Raw genomic sequence first — 25724 nt, forward strand, 5'->3', positions numbered from 1 at the left:
GACTGCGTGTGTCTGTGTGTGTTCCAATAGTTATTATTTTAGACATGAGAAAAACTAAGAGGCATATATACAAGTTATATTAATAGAAAGACCTCAAAGGATAACTAAACTGGGGTGCACATGGCCACCCTAATTTGTTCTAAAGGATTTGAAAAACCAAGATCCCCTCTCCTGTCCCCTGACTATCCTGACGTGCAGTGAATAACAAAAGCCACCCCAGACTGTCTTACTGGAACCCTTGGGGCATTGTTCTAGGCTAAATTATGCAGACATGAGAACATGTTATGTTGGGGAGAAGGAAAGGATGTTGAGAAAGGATAATAAATTCTAGAGCTTTTGTATTAACTGAAATAGAAGTGATTCTGAAAGTGAGTAAATACCCTAAGAGATTGGTCACTATGCACTTTTTAAATATTGATTTCTCAATCCTTAATTTCAGATAAATATTAGCTGTTTCTTAATGCAAAGTGGTATAAGTAAAGATTAAGCACTGTATCAGAGAGCAGCTTTGGGCTAAAGGGAAAGAAATTCAAACGTCATTTCAAAGTGTTGAACCCAAGTATTGAGTTAATCAGTGGCGTCTACCTACCTGGGTGCCTGGGTTCCTCTAACACCTTGTCCCACCATTCACGAGTAAACCTGCAGATGAACTTTTATAAGCTTCATTTTGAACTCTGGTGAACTCTAAGTTCCTTTAAGGGGGAAAGCATTATATTCCTCTATTCCCCATTGCTCTTAAAAAAAGTTCTTCACATAATAATAGACCAATGAATATATATTAAATGAATACATTTAATTCCCGTGTGTGTGTGTGTGTGTGTGTGTGTATATATATTCTTCATAGTTGAAAACAGCATTCATGTTAGCCAAAGGGCTAATGACTAGAAAAAATGAAATTGTGAAAGATTATCACACACAGACACACACACATACACACATACACACACAGCTAAAATATCCTGTTTTGTTATTTAATCAACATAGTGGATGCAGGGAGAGGGAACCAAATCTCATATTTATAAATGTGTTCTCAGTTGCACATGTATAATCACTTTGTAATATATATTAACTGAATTTTCCAAATATTAACAGATTCCTAAATTAACAAGGTTTTCCCCACAACCAACATGTTCACTTAAATTATACTTGATGGCAATGATAAACACAGAATTTCTGATTCCTCCACATGCATAAAATAATAGAGAAATCAGAAAATCAGGTACAGAAGACCCAAGTTGAAACAAAAAATATAAACAGGGGATTTAGGATAAAGAGAGCAGAGCTAGGTTCCAGAGCATTGTTTAAAAAGGAGATAACATAATGACTTGGTTTTCTAGGAAAAATTAATCTGGCAGCTTCTTCAGACTTTCACCTTCTGAGGGAGGGGAGACAGTAATCCAGCAATCCAGGGTTTACAATAGCAATTGCTGGTAAGAATAAAAAGACAATGACATATATGAGATGTTTTGAAGGGAAAATTGACAAGAATTCATGCCTAATAAAGAGGAGGTGATTAAGAAATATCAAGTGCAATATCAAAGTTTCTACCCTATGTGATTGAGATAATGAGAATTCCATTAGTATAATAAGACTGATAGAATTAGAGATGATAAAATTGGCCTTGGATCTGCCAAGTCTGAGATGACAATAAGACAGTGATTTTCAACCAGTGTGCCATAAGAAATTTTTAAAAATGCAATACCTGACTATTTAGTCAGGGGCACTGACCTCTTTTCCCTTATATTGACAAATAAAAAATGATAAAAGCCAACACAGTAATAGCTGTCCAGTGTGAATGCCTCGTCTTGAACCATAAATGTCAATATATAGATCATATAGTAGAGTTGCATCTTATTGGTTACATGATGCATATAATAAGGTTGCAGCTGATTGGTTTTCCTGGTATCAGAAATTCTTATATACAAGTCACACTTGATTTTTTTAAAAAGTCACTTTGGGGCAAAAAGTATAGATAATTACTAATTTTTTTGTAAATCAATCAAAATTATTTGTCAGATCGGCTAAAATATATTTTTTGGTGTGCTGCAGAATTTTAGTAATTAGTTTATGTGTGCCATGAGATCAAAAGGGTTGAAAATTGTAGGAAAAAGGACATCACTTCTCTGTGCCACAGTTTCCTCCTCTATAGAGAAAATAGCATCTGTTTTTAAGATTTTAATGAAAAGTAAACAAGATCACATAAAGCATTTACAGCAGTGTCTGGTACTTGGGAAGTATGATCGAATTCTTTGTTCAATATATAAATATTCATCTATAAAAAGTTTCAGGGGTTAAGAGGAGACTTTAAATATGAGGTCTATCAACTCAGATATGGGTTTAAGTATCACCTACCTCTTTCCTGCCTCAGTCCCTTCGTATTTGCTTATCACCTGTCCTTCAAATGTCTGGCTTCTTTATAATCATTAATATCTTACCTCATTTGCTACCCCCATGGGAATATATATCCCTGTCTAAATTAGCTCATCCTTCAATCTCCACGTATGCTTGTCCTTTATAACCCCCTACTGCTCTCATAAACCTCACCACATGGTAATTGCTAATTTACATGGTAAAAATTACATGGTAATTTTTACAGGGCACATACAAGAATCAACCAATGAATGCACAAATAAATGAGACAAAAAACTTTATATCTCACTCTCTCACACATCAATAAATAAAAAAATTTCAAGTGATAAATATAATGAAAAAAGGAAAGATCATTTGATTGCAATCACTGTATGGTTAAGCAAACTACTCAAACTACCTTTAAGTGTAAACTTGGACAAGGTGAAGTAAACAAATATCAAAATATACGGCTTTATTGGACAAGTCAGAAAAGGAGAGGCATGCAAAATCATGAAAAACATAGCAGACAAAAAAAGAGGAGAGTTAATGTTAAACCTGAAGATTTTAAAGAGACATTTCCCAATGTGGAGATGGAGCAGGCTTCCCCTGAGCAATTCTGAGAGACGCATACCTATGTAGCACAATCGTTATCTAGAGGACAATCCCCATACAGAGTTAATTAGAATGCCCACAAAGTGTTGGAGATTCACAATCCAAGACAGGCTCTAAATTTTTTGGCAGCAAGAGGTCTCATAAGGGACCTCTCTGCTTTGGTCTACTGATCAGATGTTTAAAAGATCACAAAGGGGTTTTGTTGTTGTTGTTCTCTGAACCACAGAAACACTGCAATTGAAAAAACTCAGACGCTCACAGTAGAGCTGAGTGAAATGCTTGTCCATACATCACAGGGTTGGTATTTGCAGTTTCTCCTTTATAAGACCTATAATTACCAGCAGTGCCCTGTGGTAGCTCCCTTAATATAAAGAATGGTAACCTAAGCTTTGAAACATTACATTTGTTGCAAAAGTACTAAACAGAGGCACTAAAATCATTTCATAATTTTCTCTAGAAATTTTCTAGGATGTGACAAAAATCTGGTAATCTTATTTAACCAAAATGTGGGATTGTCGAGTCTCTGTTTTCTCGGAATAGGGATGTTGAGACTGACTTTAAACAATCATCAAGCTCTTGGAATTTGGTTTGAGAAAAAGCTCACCTATATGTCAGTGTAAGTAGACAATTAGAGTCTTTTAGAACTTAGAAGATTAACTCCATTATTAGAAACAATTTTAGCTCCATTTCACCTTTATATATCCATGATATCACCCTTCTGGTTATAGAAATTCCAGCAGGATTTCTATAGGATTCAGGCAGGAATACTGAGTCAGAGTAAGGTTAAGGGATAAATCACCTTTAGAATATGAGGCAGAGACTGGGTCTGTTATGTTTGCCCCATTATCCTCAGGGCCTAGAAAACAACTGGCACATAATAAGCACTCAATAAATAGTTCCTGATTAAAAAATGAGTGAATGAATGATCACTTAGCTAGCTCTAAAACATCCATCTCCAAAATGGGGAAGCACTAATAGTGAATCATCCTGGGACCTTGAGTGAAAACTAAGCCTGAGGGTGGCTGAATTACCTTATAACGATAAATGTGTTTGACCTGAAAACTCCTTTATGCTTCAAGAAGCTTTGCTTAAAGAACCAGCCCGCAGCATGGAAACTTCCCAGTCTATGACTTGACAGACCACTTCCTACCCTGATATTTGTCTCCTTAAATTATTGAATCACAAGCCTGACAATCTTATGTCAACAATAGCAGGGTTCATGTATACTTAATTTTTGTTCTTAGCATGGATGAAATTTGAAACAACAAAAGTTCTTTTTATCTAGCTTATGTAAGTGAGCTGATCGATCTTCACACAAAATTCCATCTCTTTTGATTCCACACACAAGTAATTTCTTTGATTTCAGATTGACAGAAGGAAATGGAGATAAAGATTCCTTGAACTATTCAGCCCCAAAGGAAAATGAACTCAATTTATTTTTTTTATTTATCCTGGAAGTGAGTGTTCTAATGAGTCAGGAACCCTATACTGTCCTTCCCAGCAGAAAACTTTCAAAGAAAGATTCAGCACCATCTGATTTTTTTGTAGAAATAGAGTTGTGAGTAGACAATTAGAGGAGTCATCTTTTGATTCGGCTTTCAGGCCCCATTCTTCACATTTACTCTGGTACCAACTACAGGATGTCTCAACTGCAGGCAGGAAGTTACGCCACTTGACCACCAGGCACCAGCTGATCTGGGTATAAGCAAATTACATCATCTTTAATATTCCCTTAAGGAAATGTTTAACTCACCATCTCCTGAGAGGCTAGAAGCTGTCATTTTAGTTGTGGGCTATCCCACTCTTTCATTTGCTCATGCAGATAACACGTATTGGTCACCTACTAGGTGCCTACACCATGCTAAAAGTCGATCACCTTTGGTGTGCGGCTAACGCTCTCTAGGACAAGGAAACCATGCAAAATGGAAGGAGACTCTGCTCATGAGCATGAAAAAGACTCATCTTATACTGTTCAGAACCTTCTGTGTGGAGGCCATTTCTACACTTACTGTTCCATGTGATGCTCCTGTTTTAGAAATTGTTTAGAATGAGATTAGAGTGATTAGTCAGCTCGAGATAACAGAGCTGAGAAACAGGCCTCCTCCTCCTCCACACACTGCTCTCTCTACCAAACCCCATTCTGAGGCATCTGCCACCCCAGAACCAGCTGCCCTAAATCAGCATTTTCCCTTACCCATTATAAGCCGGATGTGAATGAAAATGTGAGACAAAGTTTATTTTATAAGGGCAAATAAATTCCAAAATCCCCCCCAAAATGGATTAAATTTTAAAATGGGAATAATATTCAGAAAATAAGTATAATAATTTTGTAATGTGGGGTCTGGCCAGATTGCTGAGGAGTGTAGGGAACCCCAGTCTGGGGGAACCCCAATCTGGTACCAGAGACTACCCTGCCGGCAAAAGGGAGGTGGATTGGGGGAGAAACCCGAAGGCAGCAGGAGAGCCTGCTCTTCTGGAGAACGGAGGGGCTGCTGAAGAAGGGAGGTTGCCCAGGCAACATTAAACAAACCAGCGGAGTCCACCTTGAGTTGCCCCAGCAAGCAAGAGCCTGTGCTCCCCAGAGGACCCCTGAGATGGGTTGGGAAGTGCCAGAGACAGCCCAGGATGGAAATTGGAGGTTTAGTGTGCTTCCTTGTCCCCTGGGAAAAGTCAACAACTAAGGCAGCTCCTGACACCCTTGCACAGAGCCTGCACAGGCTGTGGGGACGGGACACCCTTCCCTGGGCCAAGATGCTTGTGCCCCTACACCAGCTGGGAAACTACTACCTGCCTCTGGATCATGGTGGCTAGAGGAGAGGCAAAGACATTGTGTGGGCTAACACTCATGGTGCACGTTGGCCTGGAATTGGTTGGGACTTGGACACTCCCACGGCAAGTGGGATTTGGGGGAAGATTTAAAATGGAAGACATGCAGAAGGTGCCTCTTCCTTGCCCCTGGTCAGGTGGGGTGCAGGCGGTACACGGGACCCTTAGAATGCTGGGCCTTGCATGAGGCTCTTGTCTTGTCCTGCTCTCAAGGTCTGAGCTGGTTCACGTGGGATGTGTAACTCACCAGTGTTGGGCTGGCAGGGTACCTCAACCCTACACTGCATGGCGCACAAGTTCTGGACTGCTTCCCTTCTCTTGCCCTGAGAACAGCACACAGACACACAGGCCAGAAAAGTCCTTAGCTCCAGGGGTGCAAGCATTCTTGGGCACCAAGGACCCATTGAGGAAGCCCCTAGCATGATCAGCTACAGTGATCTGAGAGTGCACCCCAGCCCCTGGAGAGGGAGAAATCTGCAGCAGGGCAATGGAGACACTGGCCTCACAACTGCACACACCAGAGAGACAGAGAGAGCTGAGAGTTGGAGAGATGCAAACCCATCTGTGCAGCAGCCGCGGGCTCCAAAAAGGACAGATAAGCATGAAGGGGGACGTCTTGGATTTTAGACTTTTAGGAAACGGGGATTTCTGTGTTTTGCAGAAGAGAATGGCTTGGAGCAGGGGATCCCTGAGCTCTGCTGTATTTGGCACCCTGTTAATAAAAACCTTCTTCCTTCCCCACCAATCTTTGTTTTATGGTTGTGTACAACGGCTGGTGGCCAAATTGCAAACTGCCCAGTAACAATCTGCAAAACATTGCTAATGAAGGTAGATAAAAGTAGATTAAACATAAAATTAACTTTTATATTTCGATGAGATAAAAGGATCCCTATGAACTAAGCCAAATCTTCTATAGACTAAGAAAGTTAAAAGCTAAAGATATAAAACTAAGTTCTTTCATGTCTTAAGAGAGAAGTCACAGGTTAAAAACACTAATTAGAATGTCTGGCACAAAGGTCTCTTGAGTCTGAAATTCAGATTAGAGGCCTATATATTATATACAAATATTTTTCAGACTAGAATATATGGTCTGACTAGAATATGGTCTTTGGTTTAGCATGTAATTCCTTTAGTATGAAACACCATAAAACCTGGTGTTGACACTTTCTTCCTGATTTCAGTGTGTCTCCTGAGCCATTATAATAGCCCATGCACGTCTGGGTCACAATACTTGCTACACTATGTTATAGTCTTTGGTTACTTATCCATATTCCCCAGAGATGACTGTCTTGGAGGACAAAGACTGGATCCTCACATCAAATATGTGTTGAGTGCATATATGTCTGTGCCATGTACAGCTCAAATTGCTTTTCTCACTTAGTTCTAAAAACAAGTCTGTGACCTAGGTAATATCCCCATTTTTCAAAAAAGAAAACTGGTAACAAGTAAGAGATTCAATAACATGCTCAAGGCTGACAACTAGTAACTCAAATCTAGAATTCAGATCCAAAAGTCTAGCCCCAAAGCCTCACCATGTACCCACGCATGGCTTCCTCTATTATTCATTTGCCTTATTCCCAAGCCCAGACCCAGTCCCTATGAGGAGCAGATGTTAGATAAGCATTGGACTGATGATTGACTGAAAGCTCAAAGCAGTTCCTCCTCTACCACTCCCCCACCACCTTATATCTCAGCCTTCATAGCAGGAGATTTACTGCCAAGACCCAAATTAAATTAGATTGCTTTCCTTAACTACACCCTGACTAACTTGAGACAGCTCAGAAATATATGACGTGGCAAGGGGATAGCAGTCCAGAACCAAGTTCTCCACACATAACCCACTGAGTGGTATTTGAAAGTCGGCTGTCTTTGCTAACACATACTTAGATCCAAATATCTCAAGATCTTCATGAAATATTCATGGCTTTATGTTTATGAAACCCTCATTGCAATTCATAAATACTAACAATAATATTTTACCAAGAGCAGAAAAAGGCTTATAGAATTAAGTGATTTGACTTGGCGAAGATCTATCAGTAAATCTCTGGCTGAGACTGAAATAGAGACTATAAATCTACCCATGTAGTCTCAAGAGAGAAAAACTCGTTTTCTACCCCTAGCTCACCACCCCCTTGCTGCTTAACCACATTTTTCTTCTTCCTGGTTCCCTTTTTATATTTTTCCTGTGATCTCATTTTTACCCTCCACCAAACACAAGGAGTATAAAGTAGGAAAAATAGGATAACCCCGATAGGATGCAAAAAGAGGAAAATTCCTAAATCAGTCGGAGAACATTCACCCTTTCCCTTTCTACTACCTTTGTCTTTTCCTGAAACTATTTACTGGTTACAAACTTTTTACTAAAATCTTATTGTGTAGGTAAAATCAAGTGTTCTCTTAAATAGGCCCTAAGGCAATATTTTCTTAGCGCAGCAGTCTGTCAGAACCACATCAGCACTGCAACATCCCCTACTTTCTCGTCCATCTCACCCCAGAAACACCAAGACCAAGATTAAAGTCAACCCTCCACTGGCATTTTTCCAGTATTAATCAAGCACTGCCTTCCTTTATCAAAACCTTCTCACTATGTAAGTCACTGCCAGAAAACAACCAAGTAATGTCAAAAATTATATATATACATAATATATATATATAATTGTATCATATAATGAATCTTTCCAAATCTTTTTCACAGTATTAGGAACCTAATTATCATGATAGAATAAACCTGAAGGACATAACTCCTCTTCAGTCAACAAATTAACTTAAAATCATAACATTGAACAGATAATGAAGTCCAGGTAAACTGGTTTTCAGATCCACCAAAAAGTATCAGTGTGATTTAGATAGCTTTAAAATGTTAACAAAAAAATCAATATTTGACATATATTTAAATTTTATTTTAAAAATTCACTGAAGATCTAGTGAGAGAAAATAAAATTATTCTAAGGTTCAAATTAAGTAGAGCTAATGCTGCAAATAGTATATCAGTTTCACTGTTTATTGAACTAAAAATTCTAAGGCATAGTGGGGAAAAAGTTGCATAATTTTTCACTGGTATAATAATAATTTAATTCTCCTGTGATTGAAAAAATGAACTATGATTAGTTGTCAGTTTTGTGAGTTAGTATTGAAACTGTTTTACTTTTTCCATTAACAACAATTCAAATGCCTATAATTTTTTAAAAAAATAATTACACAGAAGTCTATCCACACTTCTTTGTTCAAAGAGTGAATAAAAGAAGAAAGCAAGCCAAGATATATAAAAAGTTATTCAATGCTTCTGAAATATAATTGGGCATATAGGAAGATATTAAGTGTGCATTATAAAAAAATATATATGGAAAAGAGCTAATATTAGAATACTAGAATCCATATATCAAAAAAGGACCATTCATGAGAGCTATGTGCCCTTAACAGTACTTAACTGCACCTTTGGTAAGGTGCACTCAAAATTACTCAGGTAATTAGGGTTCAGTGAGAAGTGAATATGTGAGTTTATATATCTCTAACACTGGACTATTATATTATAATCTATAGACAATGCCTTCATTGCAGGTCGGAGCACAAGTAGATAGGATAAAGGAAACTTTTAATATTTTTTTACACAAATGAATATATGAGAATTTTAGATTATTTTTAAGTTTCTTTTCTTTTTTTGTTCTAATGATAAGCTCTTTGGTAGCAACCTGGGCCCCCATCTTCTGGTCAGCTTGAGAATTCATAAAATTAATTTCTTTTATTGCTTTGACTTTTGCTATCACAGTAGCCCCCATTATCCACGGTTTCATTTTCTACTGTTTTAGTTACCCACAGCCAACCTTGGTCCTAATTTATTAAATGAAAAACTCCAGATATAAATAATTCATAAGTTTTCAATTGCATGCCATTCTGAGTAGCACGATGAAATCCCGGGCCATCCTGTCCCACCGTGCCCCGTTTGTGAATCATCCTTTTGTTCAGCATAGCCACACTGTATGAAATCCCAGTTGGATAGTCAGTAGGCCTCCTGAGTTATCAAATCAACTGTCACTGTATCACAGTGCTTGTATTCAGGTCATCCTTATTTGACTTACTAACACTATATTCACATAACTTTTATACCTTCCATTTTATTATTCGTTATTGTTGTTAATCTCTTGTGCCTACTTTAAAATTTAAACTTTATCATATGTGTATATATATGGGGAAAAACATAGTATATATAGGGCTCAGTACTGTCCAAGTTTTCAGGTGGCCACTGGGAGTCTAGGAACACATGCCCCACAGACAAGGAGGGGTTATTGGACTTGATGTAGGCACCCATTTCCATTTGCATAATATTGCACATCTTGCAAGCTTCAAAATACTTTTAACATGCAGCCACAAAAATCAAACCTTGAATTTTATCTTTGCTGTCCTCTAAATTAAGTTGCATGAGTTTCACTAAAACACAAGGAAAAGACAATTAACACAATACCATCTTATTTATGCTGAGTCTTTCCTTGAAGATTTGTAAATAATTCCGCAAGGATTTAGTATCTATGAAGCAGTTTTATTTGCAACGAAATCTCTCAAATGACTAAATATTCCTTGTTTTTTATTATTTTTGCTTCCAAGTTTTGTTCCAAAAGAAAGGGAGGAAGTCCTGAGACTATATGATTTCTAAGGTTTCTACCAACTCTAAAATTCTGTGGCTCTATGAAAATAGATTAACAAAAATAATACCCAAAAAAGAGTTTATTGCAAAATCACTTCCATCTCACCCAGGTCTTAAAGCCTGAGGTTTGAAGTAAAAATATTTTAAAGTCGAACAGAATGTTTCTGTATTATGCATAAGTTGATTAACCAGATAAAGAAACATTTCTCCTAGGACTTTGAAGAAATGTTTACTTTAAAAAGATTTGCCTTCCTTTATTTTCCTTTTTTCCGTTTTCATTTTTTCTTATAATTTTATTCTTCAGGGTGATCCAAATGCCTTCCACCTGAAATATTAAAACGCCAGCTTCTTATTACTTCCTTGACACTATTTTAACTTGCTCTTAAATGGATTGCATCATTCATCTGCAATAAGCCATACTGCTTCATTTTGAACAATTAGACCTGACATCCATATTCAAGGAAAATGAGTAGATATTTTACTTGGAATTACTTGAATTTTTTCTTTGTATTCCTGTTTCTATAATTCAGATAAGACTGACATTTCTAAAGAAAAGCTACCTATCTACTCACAGAATATTAGCAAACTAGATCAGTCTAGGGGAAACAGGTAAGAGTGTAAACCACAAACAAAATAAATCATCCTGGAATAAGAGATGTATCAGTCCAAAATAAGTTTCTGGACTTACTTTAGCTCCCCTAAAACAAAGATATTTAGTTTAATAACTAAATATCTATATTATAAAATCCATACAAATTAAATAAGGAAAACAGTAGTTATTCTTACAGATTTATCTGAGTCACAAAATGTTCCTACACTATGTATTCTACTCCTGCTGAAATAACTTTCAACAACCATATTAACAGCATTCAAACAAGGTTAAGTCTGAGTTTTAGGAACACAGACTCCCCTCTGAATCCCACATTCACTGTTAAACGCTGTCTGTCTCCTCTCACATTCACAACCACATGTGGGAAAACCTGCCAGGGCCACAGATGCTGTCCCCACTCATCTTTCACTTGTGCCCAGGTCTCCCTCAGTTTCACTTGTGCTCCCACTTGTCCAGTGAAAGAAAACTTCCTAAAGACTGCTGTGCTGCTTCCAGCTAATGGAAAACTTGTAGCCACTTCTCTAACCAAACTAGCTCCTTCTCCACCCAACTTTAAATGCCCCACCTTAAAGTTTCTCATTCTCCACCCACTCCCTCAATGGTCAGTGGTCTCCTTCCTTTGCATGGTTTTCCTGATGCCAACTCCTCCTTGATTTACAACTGGCTTCATAATTCATTTCTGAGCTCCAGTTACAAATATTCAACTTCTTAATTAACATTTCAAGTTGGATGTTTCAAAACAACAAACCAGCTAACTAGCTCCCCCTCACCCATTCTTTCCCCATTGTTCCATATTTAATTTCTCTTACTTAGAGGACACCCAAGGTCATCCTTGATACCTAATTATTCCTTGTCTGCATAGCCAAGCGGTTTGCAGGTGCTGTTCATCCCACCTCCCAAAGTCTCACATGTGTTTATTATTTTCTCTTCCTCCGCCACCCACTCACCGGACCCACCATCCTCTCTCCCCTAGACAACTGGTCCTTCTAAACTGTTTCCCCATATCCATTCTCCATACATTAGTGTAAATAATATTTTAAAAATTCAAATTAGATCATGCTGCCAATTTAAAAGCTTCCAATGTCTGCTCATTAGGATCAAGAATAACATTTACAAACCCGGGCAAAACAACCCCCGAGACTGGGACACGGCTTGCCTGGCCAGATGACTCGTTTCCTTCCTGCTCACTCTATGCACTTCATATATTATGTATGATTACATACAGTTAATCATACATAATATACATTCACATGTAATTATATAATTGTATGAATAATACAATAAATATTATTAAAGGGTACAATATAGAAATACACATGTTTTAGAGGCAAAAATCTCACTGTGGTATCTCAAAGTATACTAATCTGGCTAATTTCCTTTGTCACTTTCTGAATTTACAATTAAATGTAGATTTTTTAAACGATTAAAAGCTGTGATATATTTTACCCTGAAAATGTGTGGACCTTAAAAACTAAATATAATTTGGTTAATAACAAGCTACTTTATCTTTCACAAATAGTACAATCAAAACCTCTATTCTAAAATTTCAGGAAATTATTCCTAGAAAATGTTTAGCTTCTTCCAAACTAATCAATTTTGATAACTTTTAACCATTTTTCTCTAACATGTGGTTTCATGGTCATTATGCTCTATGACTTGAGCTCCCTGCACAACAATACGAATACTAGATACTTAAGGCATGTTTGATGTTTGCTGCTCTTTTCTGAAAGAGTGGATTATTTTTCATAAGGACAAAAAGATGTTACATTGACATCTGTTTCTCTAGATGATCAATGAATAAACCCAGACAAGAAGAGTAAATGGAGATACTTGATGTCTCTCTCCTTATAATATAATCCCCTGTGCAGACAGGACCATTGGAGTAGAGGTTGTAGCTAAACTTGTTGAGGACTCTGAAACTCAAGGTTTGCATACTATTTTTATTCTCTGGTTACTTATAAATGTATTAAATAATGTATGAGATTTACTATCACATGCTTAATATAAAGAGGGAAAAATCTGAAGAAATTTAATGGGGCAATATAGGTAATGGAAGAATGACACTGTGAAAATTCAAGTATTGGGGTCACGGACTTAAAACATTTGTGAGTACACCACACCAAACTTCCCAGCTATCTTTTTATTATCCTACAACAGTGAATTTTTGAATCATGTTGAAGGTTATAGACCAAGACTTCTCTGTATTAATGCTAAGAAATATATGAACCCAACATTTTCAGATGCACTCACAGGCAATTCCAATACGCAAGTATACAAACCTCAACTACTTTCTCTTTTAAGAGTGGCTTTCCCTGAATGGAAGAACACAATGGCACAATTTAAATGAGTGCCCAAATTACCACCATTCTGGTTCACACAATGTATCTTTTCAAAGAGCCCTGAAAATTCACCATAGGCATATTACCCACCAGGTTCTTTGGCCTGGAAACTGTATGTTCAACTGGATCACGAAAAACATTGCAGAGAGGACATATGCTTGGCAAGGCCATGGATCACCATCTGGGCCCTGCTTCTTCCAGGAAGCTCCAGCTGGGTGGCAGAATGGCATCTTTCCAAGGGCAATGGTCCCCTTTGGGCCATCAGAGAATGAAAAGAGGGCCCCTTATGGTTCAGTCATCCCAGGGAGTCACCAAGCAGACACATGCTGTAAGTAGACGCTGTAAGTGGACCCAGCCTGATACTTCCTCATGGCATGTTCTTTGGTGTCCTTTCAGTGTCCCCATTGCCACACCCGGTTTGCAGATTACCAGTCACTTCAACTTTACCTTTGTTTTTAGTGACAAAATATTCAGGTTTCACAACTATTAGAAGTCCACTCTGTGCCTCTTTTGACCTTAGGTAAGGTAAACCTATTTCCTTCATAACCTTCTTAAAGAAGAAGCTTAATGGAATTTTGAATTTTTTCTATTACAAAAATTTTTAGGTTTTTGTCAAAAGAGATTTGAAATGCCATATGAAATCTCGTCCTCACATCCCTCACCACCACCTCCAAATAACTGCATTACATACATAAAACATTACACAGAAAGTGCTTTGCTACAATTTATGGGTGGTAAATTTAACAAGAGCTGCCTCGTTGTAGGAAAATTCAACTTATCTCTTCCTGATCCTTTTATTCTATACATAAAAAGAAATTTATGTCAGTTTTTAAAAAATCTGTTGATGCTTCTCATAAATGAATCCATTCTTTATCTCTATGATCAATCAGGTGAAAACAAGAATAATAGATTGCTTTGACAGACCTTGAACATAAACATCTCCAAAAATCAAATGTAGAAAGTTAAATGGGTTTCAGGTGGTATTAAAACAAGACGGGACCATCTTCATACATTTCAAAAATCAGTGCTTACTAAAAATAATTATTCTTATTCTTAGCTGCTACAAAAAGACTAATTATGTAGTATTTGAATGTTCACAATTAGACTCAATGACTTTAAATGGTCAACTGATTAAAAAGATCAGTATTTACCTTATTTTACAAATATTTTCTGCTCATAAGGGAATCAAGGGGCTCTACAATTGTTAGCCTCACCTGACCCGTTTTAGTTTCAGTGCCACACTGTATATATGTAGTACAGCTACTTCATCTCAGGGGATTTTCTCTTTAATCAACACCTCTCCAGCATCTAATCTTCTCTAATTTTATTCAGATGTTAGTACAGCAAACCTCCCAACTTGTCTCCAGGAAAGATGATCACATTTCCAACTTCAGTGGCAAAACTTATTCTAAGCCAATTGACACTTAACAATGAGTCTATTACTGATCCAGGGCTGTGCATATGACCCCAATTTGTCTGGACAGAAAAAGAATGACTTTTATGCCAGATGAAAATGCAGAGTATTTTCCCATTTTCTCTTACCAAAGGAGAAGAGAACAGGAAGCCCCAACTGCTACTGGCAGCCACCAGCGACCATGAGAATGAATACTGGTGGCAGGGAGAAGGATCAGAAAGGACTTGGGTCTTAGTGGACATCATCGAACTGCTAATGGCATTCTGCCTAGAGCCCTCCCTACTGCTTGTCTTCCAGTTAGAAAGTTTACAAATTTACTTATTGTTTAATCCATTTTGAGTTGGGGTTACTGTGATTGTTCACACATCTTCTTCCCCTTTAAAAACAGATGACAGAATATACTTGTTTTCTCAGGGCTGGTTTCATTCATATTGCTCTACGTCAGAAGATCTTTGAATATGTATTTGAATTTGTAACTGCCTTTGAGAACTCTCCCTAACCATTTAATGAGGCAAAAAATTTGATACACCAGTTGCTTAAGAGGATAGTAATATTCTCACAAAGGCTAATGCACATTTAACATGAGTAAGACCGTCTTGTCCTACCAGGCGAAAATAGTTTCATAACCAAGGCCAGGCATTATTCCTAGTCTCAAGACTTGAAACAGAGCTCGATTTGTTTTGTAATCAACTTTAAACTCTGACCTATGTGCCAAAGGTACATTTTTTTAACTATTGAGAAATTGTGGGCCATAGCAATCCTACTACTCTCCTCTTATTTTCCTAAACAACTTTGATACTTACTTCTCAGATCTTGCAGACCACTAGATGTTCCTTGCATGTTTCCATGAATAATAACTTACCAGCTTTGCAATCTGATTCTTAACCTTAAGAGAATAAACTAATGTAGATTATTCTCAGATGACACATACTGAGGTATATAGAAAAATTCCATCATTTCCTTCTACAAAGTGAGAGAAATTTTAATTCTTTTTCTCAACAGCTGCTTCATTTTTTATGCATAGGAAAAAACTTGTGTGATTACTCCAAGTACAATCAAGTCATTTAACATGGCTTTGCCATCATTGTAGTTGCAGGATATTTCAAAAGAGAAAGCATCTTAAAGCACAGGTCCTGCTGTGCAGCAAAGCAATCAAATTCCTTCATAATAGCAGTCTGATGGGTTCAGTAATCCGAGGAATAATGAATAACCACTTTAATCAGTAAACAGAAAAATGCTACATTACTGAGTAAGAATCAACTATCATTGGTTGATCCTCTTGACTGACATTTCAAATAATAAATAGAAATGTAAGAATCTTTTTAAAAGAAAAATAACTTTGTTTAGTATGTTCAATTTCATAAAGCAGTGAGAAAATGATAGAACATCTTAGACTGTCCTGCAGTTTTGCTCAATGAAATGTACATGTAATTTTTTTTATAATACATGGTCAGATTGACCCTATCACTTGAATATGACAAGATAAACTCATTTTGCAGTTGGTTAATAAGGCTGTATTTCTGGACTAATTATTGAACTTCATTGCTACTTCATTATTTGATACTCTTCTTCACTGTTCATCCAATGAAATTATCTGCATATAAACAGTCCATTTCAAAATAATCCTCAAGCATCCAATGTAGTGTCTCAAATGTCGGCCGTTCCTTAGGCTCTGCTTTCCAGCACGTCATCATGATCTTGTAGAGCTGCTCTGGGCATTCAGGTGGTTGAGGAAGTCTATAGTTTTGACTCAACATATGGATTACCTGAGCACCTGTCATACCTACAAATATAGAATTAAATCAACAAAAAAGTTAAAGATAAGAGTATTAAATTCATAGAAACTTATATTCTAGATTCAAAGCAAACTGATTTCCTTGGAGAAGCTAGGTCTACTAGCATCTCCTCCCCAGGCTGCAGAGATTAAATTAATCCTATAATAAGTAATGTCTATAAGATTGCAATTCAAGAGCAAAGGAGAAGGCGGCAATAAGCCACCTCATTAATGCAAATCATTGTCATCAAATTTTATCTCTTATGCTCCCAAAGGCACATGGTGTGGTCATCCTCATAATGCTGCCCACTAAGTCTGGATGAAGTAGTTAAAATCACACCTAAGTAAGTGACCTGTTACAGGAAGACCCACTTTAGAATTAATTACTCACCACTATAAGGCATTTTGCCATAAGTAATGATTTCATAAAGAAGGATTCCAAATGACCACACATCAGACTTAATGCTGAATTTATTAGTACGAATGGCTTCAGGTGCAGTCCACTTCACTGGCAGCTTTATTTCCTGTTTAGATTCATAAATGTCTTCATTATCTACCTGTTAATGCATTAAAAAATAAGCCAAGTTAAAGTATGTGTGTATATGTATATAAAGTATATAATATACTTATATGTATATATATACTTATATAAAGTATGTAAGTATACACTTATATATAAATATATGTGTGCACTTATTTATATATGTATAAATTATATATATACTTTATGTATATACATATATATACCATATATATATACACACACATATATATATGCCACCCTCATTCATCTATAACCTGCCACACATTAAAATTTATAGAGAAAAGATTCAAAATGTGCATAGTTTGATTGATAACTACAGTACTAAATTCCAAAGCTGCCATACAAGGCTAAAAAATCTGTAAGAAATTATTAATAAAATATTACTCGAGAGCCTACTTTGTGCTAAATATAGCATTGGAAGGAGCATTCTACTTCATAGGGAGAATTCATAGATGATGATACTGGCTCTACATCTGGTCTTTAGCAAATAAAAAAAATGAAAGCAAAGCCCATCTGTTTTCTGATTTACTGCTGGTTTTGAATAACAATTGACTTTGATAATTACTATGTAACCACTTTCTTACACTGAAAAGTAGGATCCAAAAGATTTAAATTAATATACGAACTCACTAGGGTTCTAATTAACTCACAAAAAGAAGTGATGAATTCATGAAGATTAAAAGAGAATCAATCGTCTGTATATTGTTTCATGCCCCATGCCCATAAGTTTAGGGTACGCTATATAAATTAAAAATCAAATTCACAGAAAAACACCTAATATTGTGTTTCCTAAATCAATGTCTTTTAGCCTAATGTCATGAAATGGGAAAGGGGCCACTGAAATTTAAAAGCACATGATTTTCGAAAAACTCTGGCAGCATGAATGTTAGTCTGGCAGAAAGTGAACAAAGGTGGGTTGGATAACTGTATCAGGTATGCTGCTCTTAATAAGGAGAATAGAGGCGGACAGAGGCTGCCGATACTGTTAAGTAGACTATCAATTCAACTGCTAACTTAATTACATACTCTGCCATCTTGTTGATCATCACTTTCCCCATTTCTTTCTCCTTAGAAACAGGAGGTAGTTTGTCTGTAAGGCCTTGGCCTATGGAAGTGTTCTATGGACCATAGAACTTGGAGAAACATTGTTTTGAAGAATAGGAGTAAATGTATTACTTTACTAGTCTGTTAGGTTTTAGGCATTACAAAAACTAATTTAAACAAAAGAGAATCCACCTTAAAAACTCTTGCGAGTCCAAAATCTGCTACTTTGTAGATATTATGTTCACCAACAAGGACATTTCTGGCAGCCAGATCCCTGTGGATGTAGTTCTGGGACTCCAGATAGGCCATTCCAGAGGCCACCTGTGCTGCCATGTCTACCTGTTCCGTCAGATGGATTTTTGATCCGGCGTCATCTAGACAATAAGAGAAAATAAAAGATTTACTTTGGGGAATATTTAAACTATGGCAGTAAGTTCTGGGACTCTTGATGAATGAGTTAGCAGTGAGATTAATTACCATATTGCTGATCTGTTGAGATTTTATAGTTAGATAGATAGATAGATATCTTCACACAGAAGTTTTTATTTCCTGTAAAGGATTAATAAGGTAACAATTTTCAGAGTCCAAACACACTCCAAGGCTGCAGTTTACTCTTCCCTGAATGAGTTACACATAGAAGGTTTCCTCACCCATATAATGATAACTGTACTTACCTGATGGTATTGTTGTTAAAGTGAGAATTAAAATGAGTTAATACATGTAAAGCATTTAAAACAGTGCCTGGCACCTAGAAAGAACTCAGTAAACCCTACCTGTTGTTATTATCACTGTTGGTGTTGCCTAATCAGAAGTAAACAGCTTAGGATTTGTTGAGCTAGAGATGCATATGGATTACCCAAATGGAAATGCCTAAAAGAAAGAAAGCGTATCAGTCTGGAGTTCTAGGGAACATATGCAGCTGGAGATATGATTTAACAGTCACAGTTTTTGAGTGAGAGTTAAACATTAGTGGATAAGAGTGCTAGACAGCAACAGAATCATGAGAAACGCCAACATTTAGGGTGAGAAAAAGAAAGTCACCACCACTGTCAAATTCCACAAACAGGCCCAGCAAGATAAAGGCTAAACATCATTTGTTAAATACAATAACTAAGGAGTCATTGGTGACCTCAGTGGAAGGAAAAGTTGTTTCACTAGAGAGGGAATAAAAGGGGTTGAAGGCAGGGTGGGAGCTGAGAATGGAAACAGCAAGAGACGTCAATTTCCAAAACCCTAGTCAAGAAAGGAAGACAACAAGGGCCTGGTAGAGGAAAGCATAAGCCAAGGAAAGCGAGTATCATTAAATTCATGACAGTGAGGGATTGTCATTGACAAAGTACTCAAAGGGGTTTGGAGTGCAGGCTGTGTTCTCATTCTTGATTTGGGGCAAATTCTACTAAATGGCATGTGCACATTCTACACAGATGCTATCTTTTTCAGTAAAATAAATAGTGTCACAGACATTTTTTAAATGGTAAAGACCTAAGAACAGGGTGTGTGTGTGTGTATGTACATTTACATATATTTTTTTCTTGATGCAAGGAGCATTTTTAAATGAGATGTGAGCTGCAACTAACTAACTGCTCACTGATGTATTTGGACTTTTTCTTCCCAAACACAGAAGACTAATTCCTTATTTTCCCTTGCAGTTACATTGGGCCATGTACAAGTTTTGAGAATTGTAATGTTTGCAGAGAAGATGCTCGTCACATATAGGACTAATCCTTAAAATCCCACATATCTTTGTAGTTAAAAGAGATGAATTTCTAAATGACAGAGCCACATGATAGAAGGAGTCTAAATCTCCACGTCACCATTTGAAGAACAGGTAGTTGATGCATATCAAAACTTTCTATTTTTTGTTATGTCACTGAGATTTTTGAATTCTGCATTATAGCAGCTAACATTAATTATTCAGTATAAAATGAGATGTAAGCAAAAAGACAAAATGTAACTTAATATGCAGCATAATAGCAGAGTTTTGTTGCTCTAATGGCCAAAATAGCTATGCCTCTTGCTATCAAAATGGCTCCAAGAAAATAAATGTAAAAATGTTTAAGGTAAACTGGTGCCTCATCCTGGGCTATGTGGTGGGCAGTCTCTAAAATGGTTCCCAATATTCTCTACCTCCTGGTATCTTTGCCATTATGAAATCCCCTTCCATTAAGTGTGGTCTGAACCTAGTAACTCACTTTTAACATGCAGAATATGGCATAAGTGATGGCTGTCACTTCCAAGATAAGCTATAAAAGATGTGATTTCATCTTGCTGGAACTTGCTTGCTCTGATGAAGCCAACTGGCCATGTTTTATGTTGCCCCAACGGGAGACCCATGTAACATGGAACTTAAAGCAGCTGCCAGCCAACAACCAGCAAGCAACTGACTTCCTCAGTCTAACAGCCCAGAGAAACCAGCTCCTGCCAACAATCTCATGAGTAAGCTTGAAGGTAAATCAGCTTCCTCTGGAGCCTCCAGGGCCCTGGAGCACCTGCGGACTCCTTGAGTGCAGTTTGTGAGAAACCCTGAGCTAGAAGGCCCAGCTCAGCTACACCTGGATTCTTGACATAGAAACTGTGAGATAAATGTTTGCTGTTTTAAGCTACTAAGTCTTGGGGTGATTTGTTGTGCAGCAATAGATAACAAATATGGGTTGATGTTAGAATATACCATGGACAAAGACAACAGAGAAGAGGAGGATTGAATGTGGGAGAGGGGGTGGGCAGGGTAGGGGAGAACAATGGGAGAAAAATGGGGACAACTGTAATTAAACAACAACAAAAAATTAAAAATTAAAAAAGAAAGCAATGCCATTTACAATGGCCCCCAATAAAATACCTGGGAATCAAAAAAAGAAGAAGAGAAGGAGAAGGAGGAGAAAAGAAGAAAAGAAAAGAAAAAATAGCATCGGTGCTATGCATATGGTTAAAAGCATGGACTATGAAGCCAAATTTCCTAAGTTTGAATCCTGATTCAACCACCTGGAATAAGTTTCTTTACCTCTCCATCCCTCAGTTGCTTCAACCATAAAATGGAGGCAATAATATTTACTTCATGAGATTGTTAGAAGGACAAACTAAATTAACATTGTTCAGGACTTACAAAAATGCCTGGTAGATCATAAGTGCTATATAGTATTTTCTAAAGAATAATTAAATGTGTATGCTTCTCTCTCACCACTATCCCATATGGTTGATTTCCAGGAAATCATCTCATTTAATACTCAGAAAAACTATATGAAGTAAGTACTGTCATTATTTGCCCCATTTCATGGGGGTTCCTGCTATACCAGAGGAGCAGATAATGTGTTGTAGAGATTCAAATCCAGGCATGTTTAAGGCTGAAATCACAGACTTTCAAGAACTATTCTATACCGCCTCCCTAAAACATCTTACACATCACTCTTGAGCACCCTGAAGCGAGGGGCTGCAGAGAAACTTCCACTCGTGCAGACAGCAGCAAGTCATGCAGCTATACTCAGTAAAAGGGCGTCTCAGTGAGACCATTCCTCTCCTTCAGTCCACTTAAGTAAACTGCCAATGAGAATGATGAGCAACATGCTAGGATTTGATTTATATTTTTTAAAAATAAAACATCCTAACATATGTCAGATTATAAGTATTTATTGGAAAGAGAACAAGCCCAGCTAAACTGGAAAAAATGCAGATGTTTATCCATTTTAAAATTTCTGTAAGAAACACCTGCATCAATTATCCTCAATGCTAAAGTTTTTTGACAAGCATCTCCCATTTTCGAAAAATTTATTGCAAAAAAATATTCAGCCAAGCTTAGGGATGATAAACATGGTTCTATAGAAAAATATGTATTTCGGCTATCAAATACAACATCTAATGCTATTATGGGGATATAAAAAGGTTTTCACTGACAGTCATGGCAGAGAAGGAAATTGAGTAATAACAAGTTTCCTACCCTGAAATAGTACAGCAGCCTAGGAACAGTCTAACTCAACCTCAGAGCACACTTCGAATAAAATGGCCAGATGTCAAAACAGACATAAAGGTTCACAGACCTGTGACAATTTACATATGCAGCAAGAAAATATTTTCAATTATGTTCCATTACTCAAGAGTCTCTCAGATTAATATTTACCATGATAGACCATTTATAAATGGTAAATTCATTAAAGACCACTTTATTGAATTTAAACCCTCTTGATTGAGAAAGGATTGTCCATAATGAGCATATCTTCACCAGTCCTCATGCTGCTAAGTATCCTGGCAAATGACAGCCTTGGTAAACTTGACCCTCATGTCCCAACCCAGATGACAGGGTTCATGCTTAGCCCCAAAGAAAACACATCAACAAGCCACAGAAATTCTCAGTGCCAAAGGAGTTTGCAGGGTAATAAGTGGATCTTTTTAAGCTGATAACAAGAGGCTTAAGACAAGCTTGGCCCCAAATTAATCTTATTTGGTTCAGATCAGCTCCAACTTAATCTATCCATTAATTTATTCATTCAACCTTTCAATACATAATTAGCGCATACCGTCTGTGTGCCAGATACTCTTCTAGCACACAAAAAAGAAAAAGAAAAAGCTCTGCCCTCATGGAATTGTACTTTGAAGATACTAAAGATAAGCTACATAAATGTCATGCAATATAAGATAATTAAGAGCTAAAAGAAAAAACAAAAACCAGGAAAGAGGAATGTGAAAAGTTGACAGAGAGAGATTAAATTTTAAATAGAATTTAGAGTGTGATCAGTGAAGGACTCAATACAAGGGGAATGTCTGAGGATATTTCAGAAGACTTTCAGGAAGTTAAAAACTGCACTATGTGGATAAGTAATGGGAAACCATTTCAGATTTAAAAAAACAGCAAAGGTGACATGCCTAAAGGAAAGCACATCTGGAAGATATGAAGAGTAGCAGAGGAGGGTGGTGTCACTGATGGAGTGAACAAGGACGAAGCTGTGGGAGATGCAGTCAGAAAGGGAGTAGGGAGCCAGGTCACAGAGGACTTCATGGGTTTTATGGAGAGAAGAACTGATGGGAGTCACTGAAGGTTTTGAGCCGAGGAGGGACATGATCTGATTTACATTTTAACAGGATCTCTCTGGCTACTATATTGAGCAAAGAGTGAAGGGAATAAGATCATAAAAAGGGAGACCAATCAGGATGCTATTGCAGAATCCAGGAGAGAGTTGATGATAGCATGTACCAGAGTTGAAAAGCAGTAATATTCTAGATAAATTTGGAAAGCAAGACAATAGAATTTTCTGGTTAATTAGACATGGGATGTGAGAAGAAGTAGAAATGACTCTAACATGAGTAGATTTCTGGGGCTAATGCTAGAAGATCAGTTTGGGACATGTTTTAAAATGCCTAATAGACATAGGTGGTAGAACTGTTCACATACATTTATTTTTATCTCCTTTTAAGCACTTTAGAGAATCACACTCCCTTACTCCCTTTCACTTGATTAGGCCAAACAAAAAGAACACAAAAGTCACCTCTGTCACTCAGAAGCCAAGAAAAAGATTAGGCACAACCCCTGCTCCTGCCAAGGCAATGAAAAGAGAGGAGGCACCTGCCAATCCATGTATCATGAGCAAAATAAACACTTGTTGTTTTAAGTCTCTGGGACTCAGAGGCTGTTTCCTACTGCATCACACCCACATTATCCAGACTGACACAACATTTAAGAAGAGAAGTAAAGAAAGCAATTGGATATAGGATTCTAAAATAATGGAGGGATATAAATTGGAGGATTGTTAATCCATAAATGTTACTAAACAATGCAATTGATTGATATTATCAAGGGAATTACTGAATTGAAAAATAGTCCTGGAAAATTCCAAGATATTTGGGACATGAGAGAAATTACATAAATTGAGAAGAACCAGCAAGAAGCAGGGGGAAAGGTCATTGAGCAAAGTGTCCTGGAAGCCAAATGAAAGAAGTGTTTCCAGAAGGAGAAACTGTCCATTGAATAAAATACTGCTGATTGGTCAGAGGATTAAAAACTGACTATTAGATTTAACACTGTGAATGTTATAAGTGACCTTGACAGAGCTTTTTTGTTAGCGATGACCCAAGACAGCTCCTGTACTTTTATCCCTGGGAATAAGGACAAATGGGTCAATGGTTGAGGCTGCTCTTTCTATGGAAATTAACATATTCTGATGCTGTTAAAATTTATAGCTGTATGCAAGGGAGCTAGGTGTATTTTTGTTTTTAACAGCATTTAAGAGGCCTTATGTTCTTACTTCTTCTAATCTACTTTTGCAATTTAATATTACCAGTTTCACAAGTCACCCTGAAATAAGAGAATACTTGTATCCTTTTCTCTCATCTCCTTTTACTTCTCTCTATATTATACCAATCCCACCCTGACATCTGAAAAAGTAGAGAAAAGCCCCTTTTTTAAACATGAATTACAGTCAACTCTTAACTTAAGTTCAAACTGCACAGGTTCACGGGATTTTTTTCAGTAAATACCTGTGCTGTATTTGACCCACAGGTGGAAGTCAACAGACGCAGAGGGATGACCAGATCCGTTGACCTGCACCATTTCACCTGGGGGCCTTTGAGCAACTGAAGATTTTGGTATTTGTGGGGAGCCCCAGAAACAATCTCCTATGAATACTGAATGACAACTGTAGTAGTTAAGTTTTTTTGGTGGGGTCAAAAGTTATACACAAACTTTCAACTACAGAGGGGATCAACACCAGTAACCCTACGTTGTTCAAGAGTCAACTGTATTCTCTCGGCACTTGATCTCAACAACTTTAAACATCTCATTTTAAGGCTTATTATATTGTTGCTTATGAAATTATTCGTTAAGAAGCATGCAAATTTTACAATGCCCTTAAGTCTTCTCTGACTACAGGAAGCAGATGTAGAAATAAAGCAATAGTAGATTTCTGCTGTTTAGTCCAAAATTCTAATGTTGCTTAATATTGGAAGTATTTTGAACATGAACAAGTACAATGTAGTCAAATACTGGCAAAGAAAAAATGAGGGTACCTCTCCCCCTCTTTTTCTAAAAGCATTTTATGTCTCCTAATTCCAGGCCATATAAAATGTTGGTCCAGGCCACATGATGTTCAATTAGTTATTATAGGAAACACAGCATCATGCAAAACAACTATTCTTCAATTTTCTACATTACATTTAAGTACTTCAGTGTGTCTGTGGTGAACAATTTGTTCTTCCACTACATAAATATTTTTCCTTCCTTTGAGTACACAGTATATATCCTATTAAAGAGTAGTTGAGCAATTCAGTGTGAAGACATTCATTCTCACAGATATACACATAGTAAATATCCTTTAGGTTATAGAAAGCTTTCTAAATTGACATTTATAGGACATGCTAAAACTAAATTACTCTTTTTCCCCCTTTTATTAAGTCTTTAGCTTACTTTGGAGATATTCTTGCAGACTTCCATGTCTCATCAACTCTGTAATAATATAAATTGGATCTTCTAAAGTGCAAACAGCATAAAGCTGGATAAGCTTCGGATGTCTTAGGTTCTTCATTATCTGTGCCTCCCTCAGGAAGTCATTTCGATCCATTGAACCTGAAACGAGAAGAGCAGGAAATCACTTTA

General features: G+C 37.0%; 1 protein-coding gene and 1 long non-coding RNA gene across 2 annotated transcripts in view; one reads left to right on the plus strand and one right to left on the minus strand.

The window, feature by feature from the left end:
• The first annotated feature begins 1447 nt into the window (after positions 1–1447).
• Positions 1448–21285, plus strand: LOC118500310. Its single transcript, XR_004902875.1, has 4 exons — positions 1448–2100; positions 4652–4660; positions 20480–20485; positions 21275–21285. It is a non-coding gene; the product is annotated as an uncharacterized LOC118500310 (long non-coding RNA).
• FRK (fyn related Src family tyrosine kinase) overlaps positions 13812–25724 on the minus strand; it is a 91713-nt gene continuing 79800 nt past the window's right edge. The window contains exons 5-8 of the mRNA XM_028510235.2: positions 25536–25694; positions 18344–18525; positions 16955–17120; positions 13812–16572 (exon numbers count right to left, since the gene is read on the minus strand). Of these exons, the coding sequence (XP_028366036.1) occupies positions 16367–16572; positions 16955–17120; positions 18344–18525; positions 25536–25694 (713 nt within the window). The 3' untranslated portion in view covers positions 13812–16366. The remainder of the gene's footprint in view (positions 16573–16954; positions 17121–18343; positions 18526–25535; positions 25695–25724) is intronic.

This window comes from Phyllostomus discolor, chromosome 4 (genome assembly GCF_004126475.2).
Source record: "Phyllostomus discolor isolate MPI-MPIP mPhyDis1 chromosome 4, mPhyDis1.pri.v3, whole genome shotgun sequence".
NCBI lineage: Eukaryota > Metazoa > Chordata > Mammalia > Chiroptera > Phyllostomidae > Phyllostomus > Phyllostomus discolor.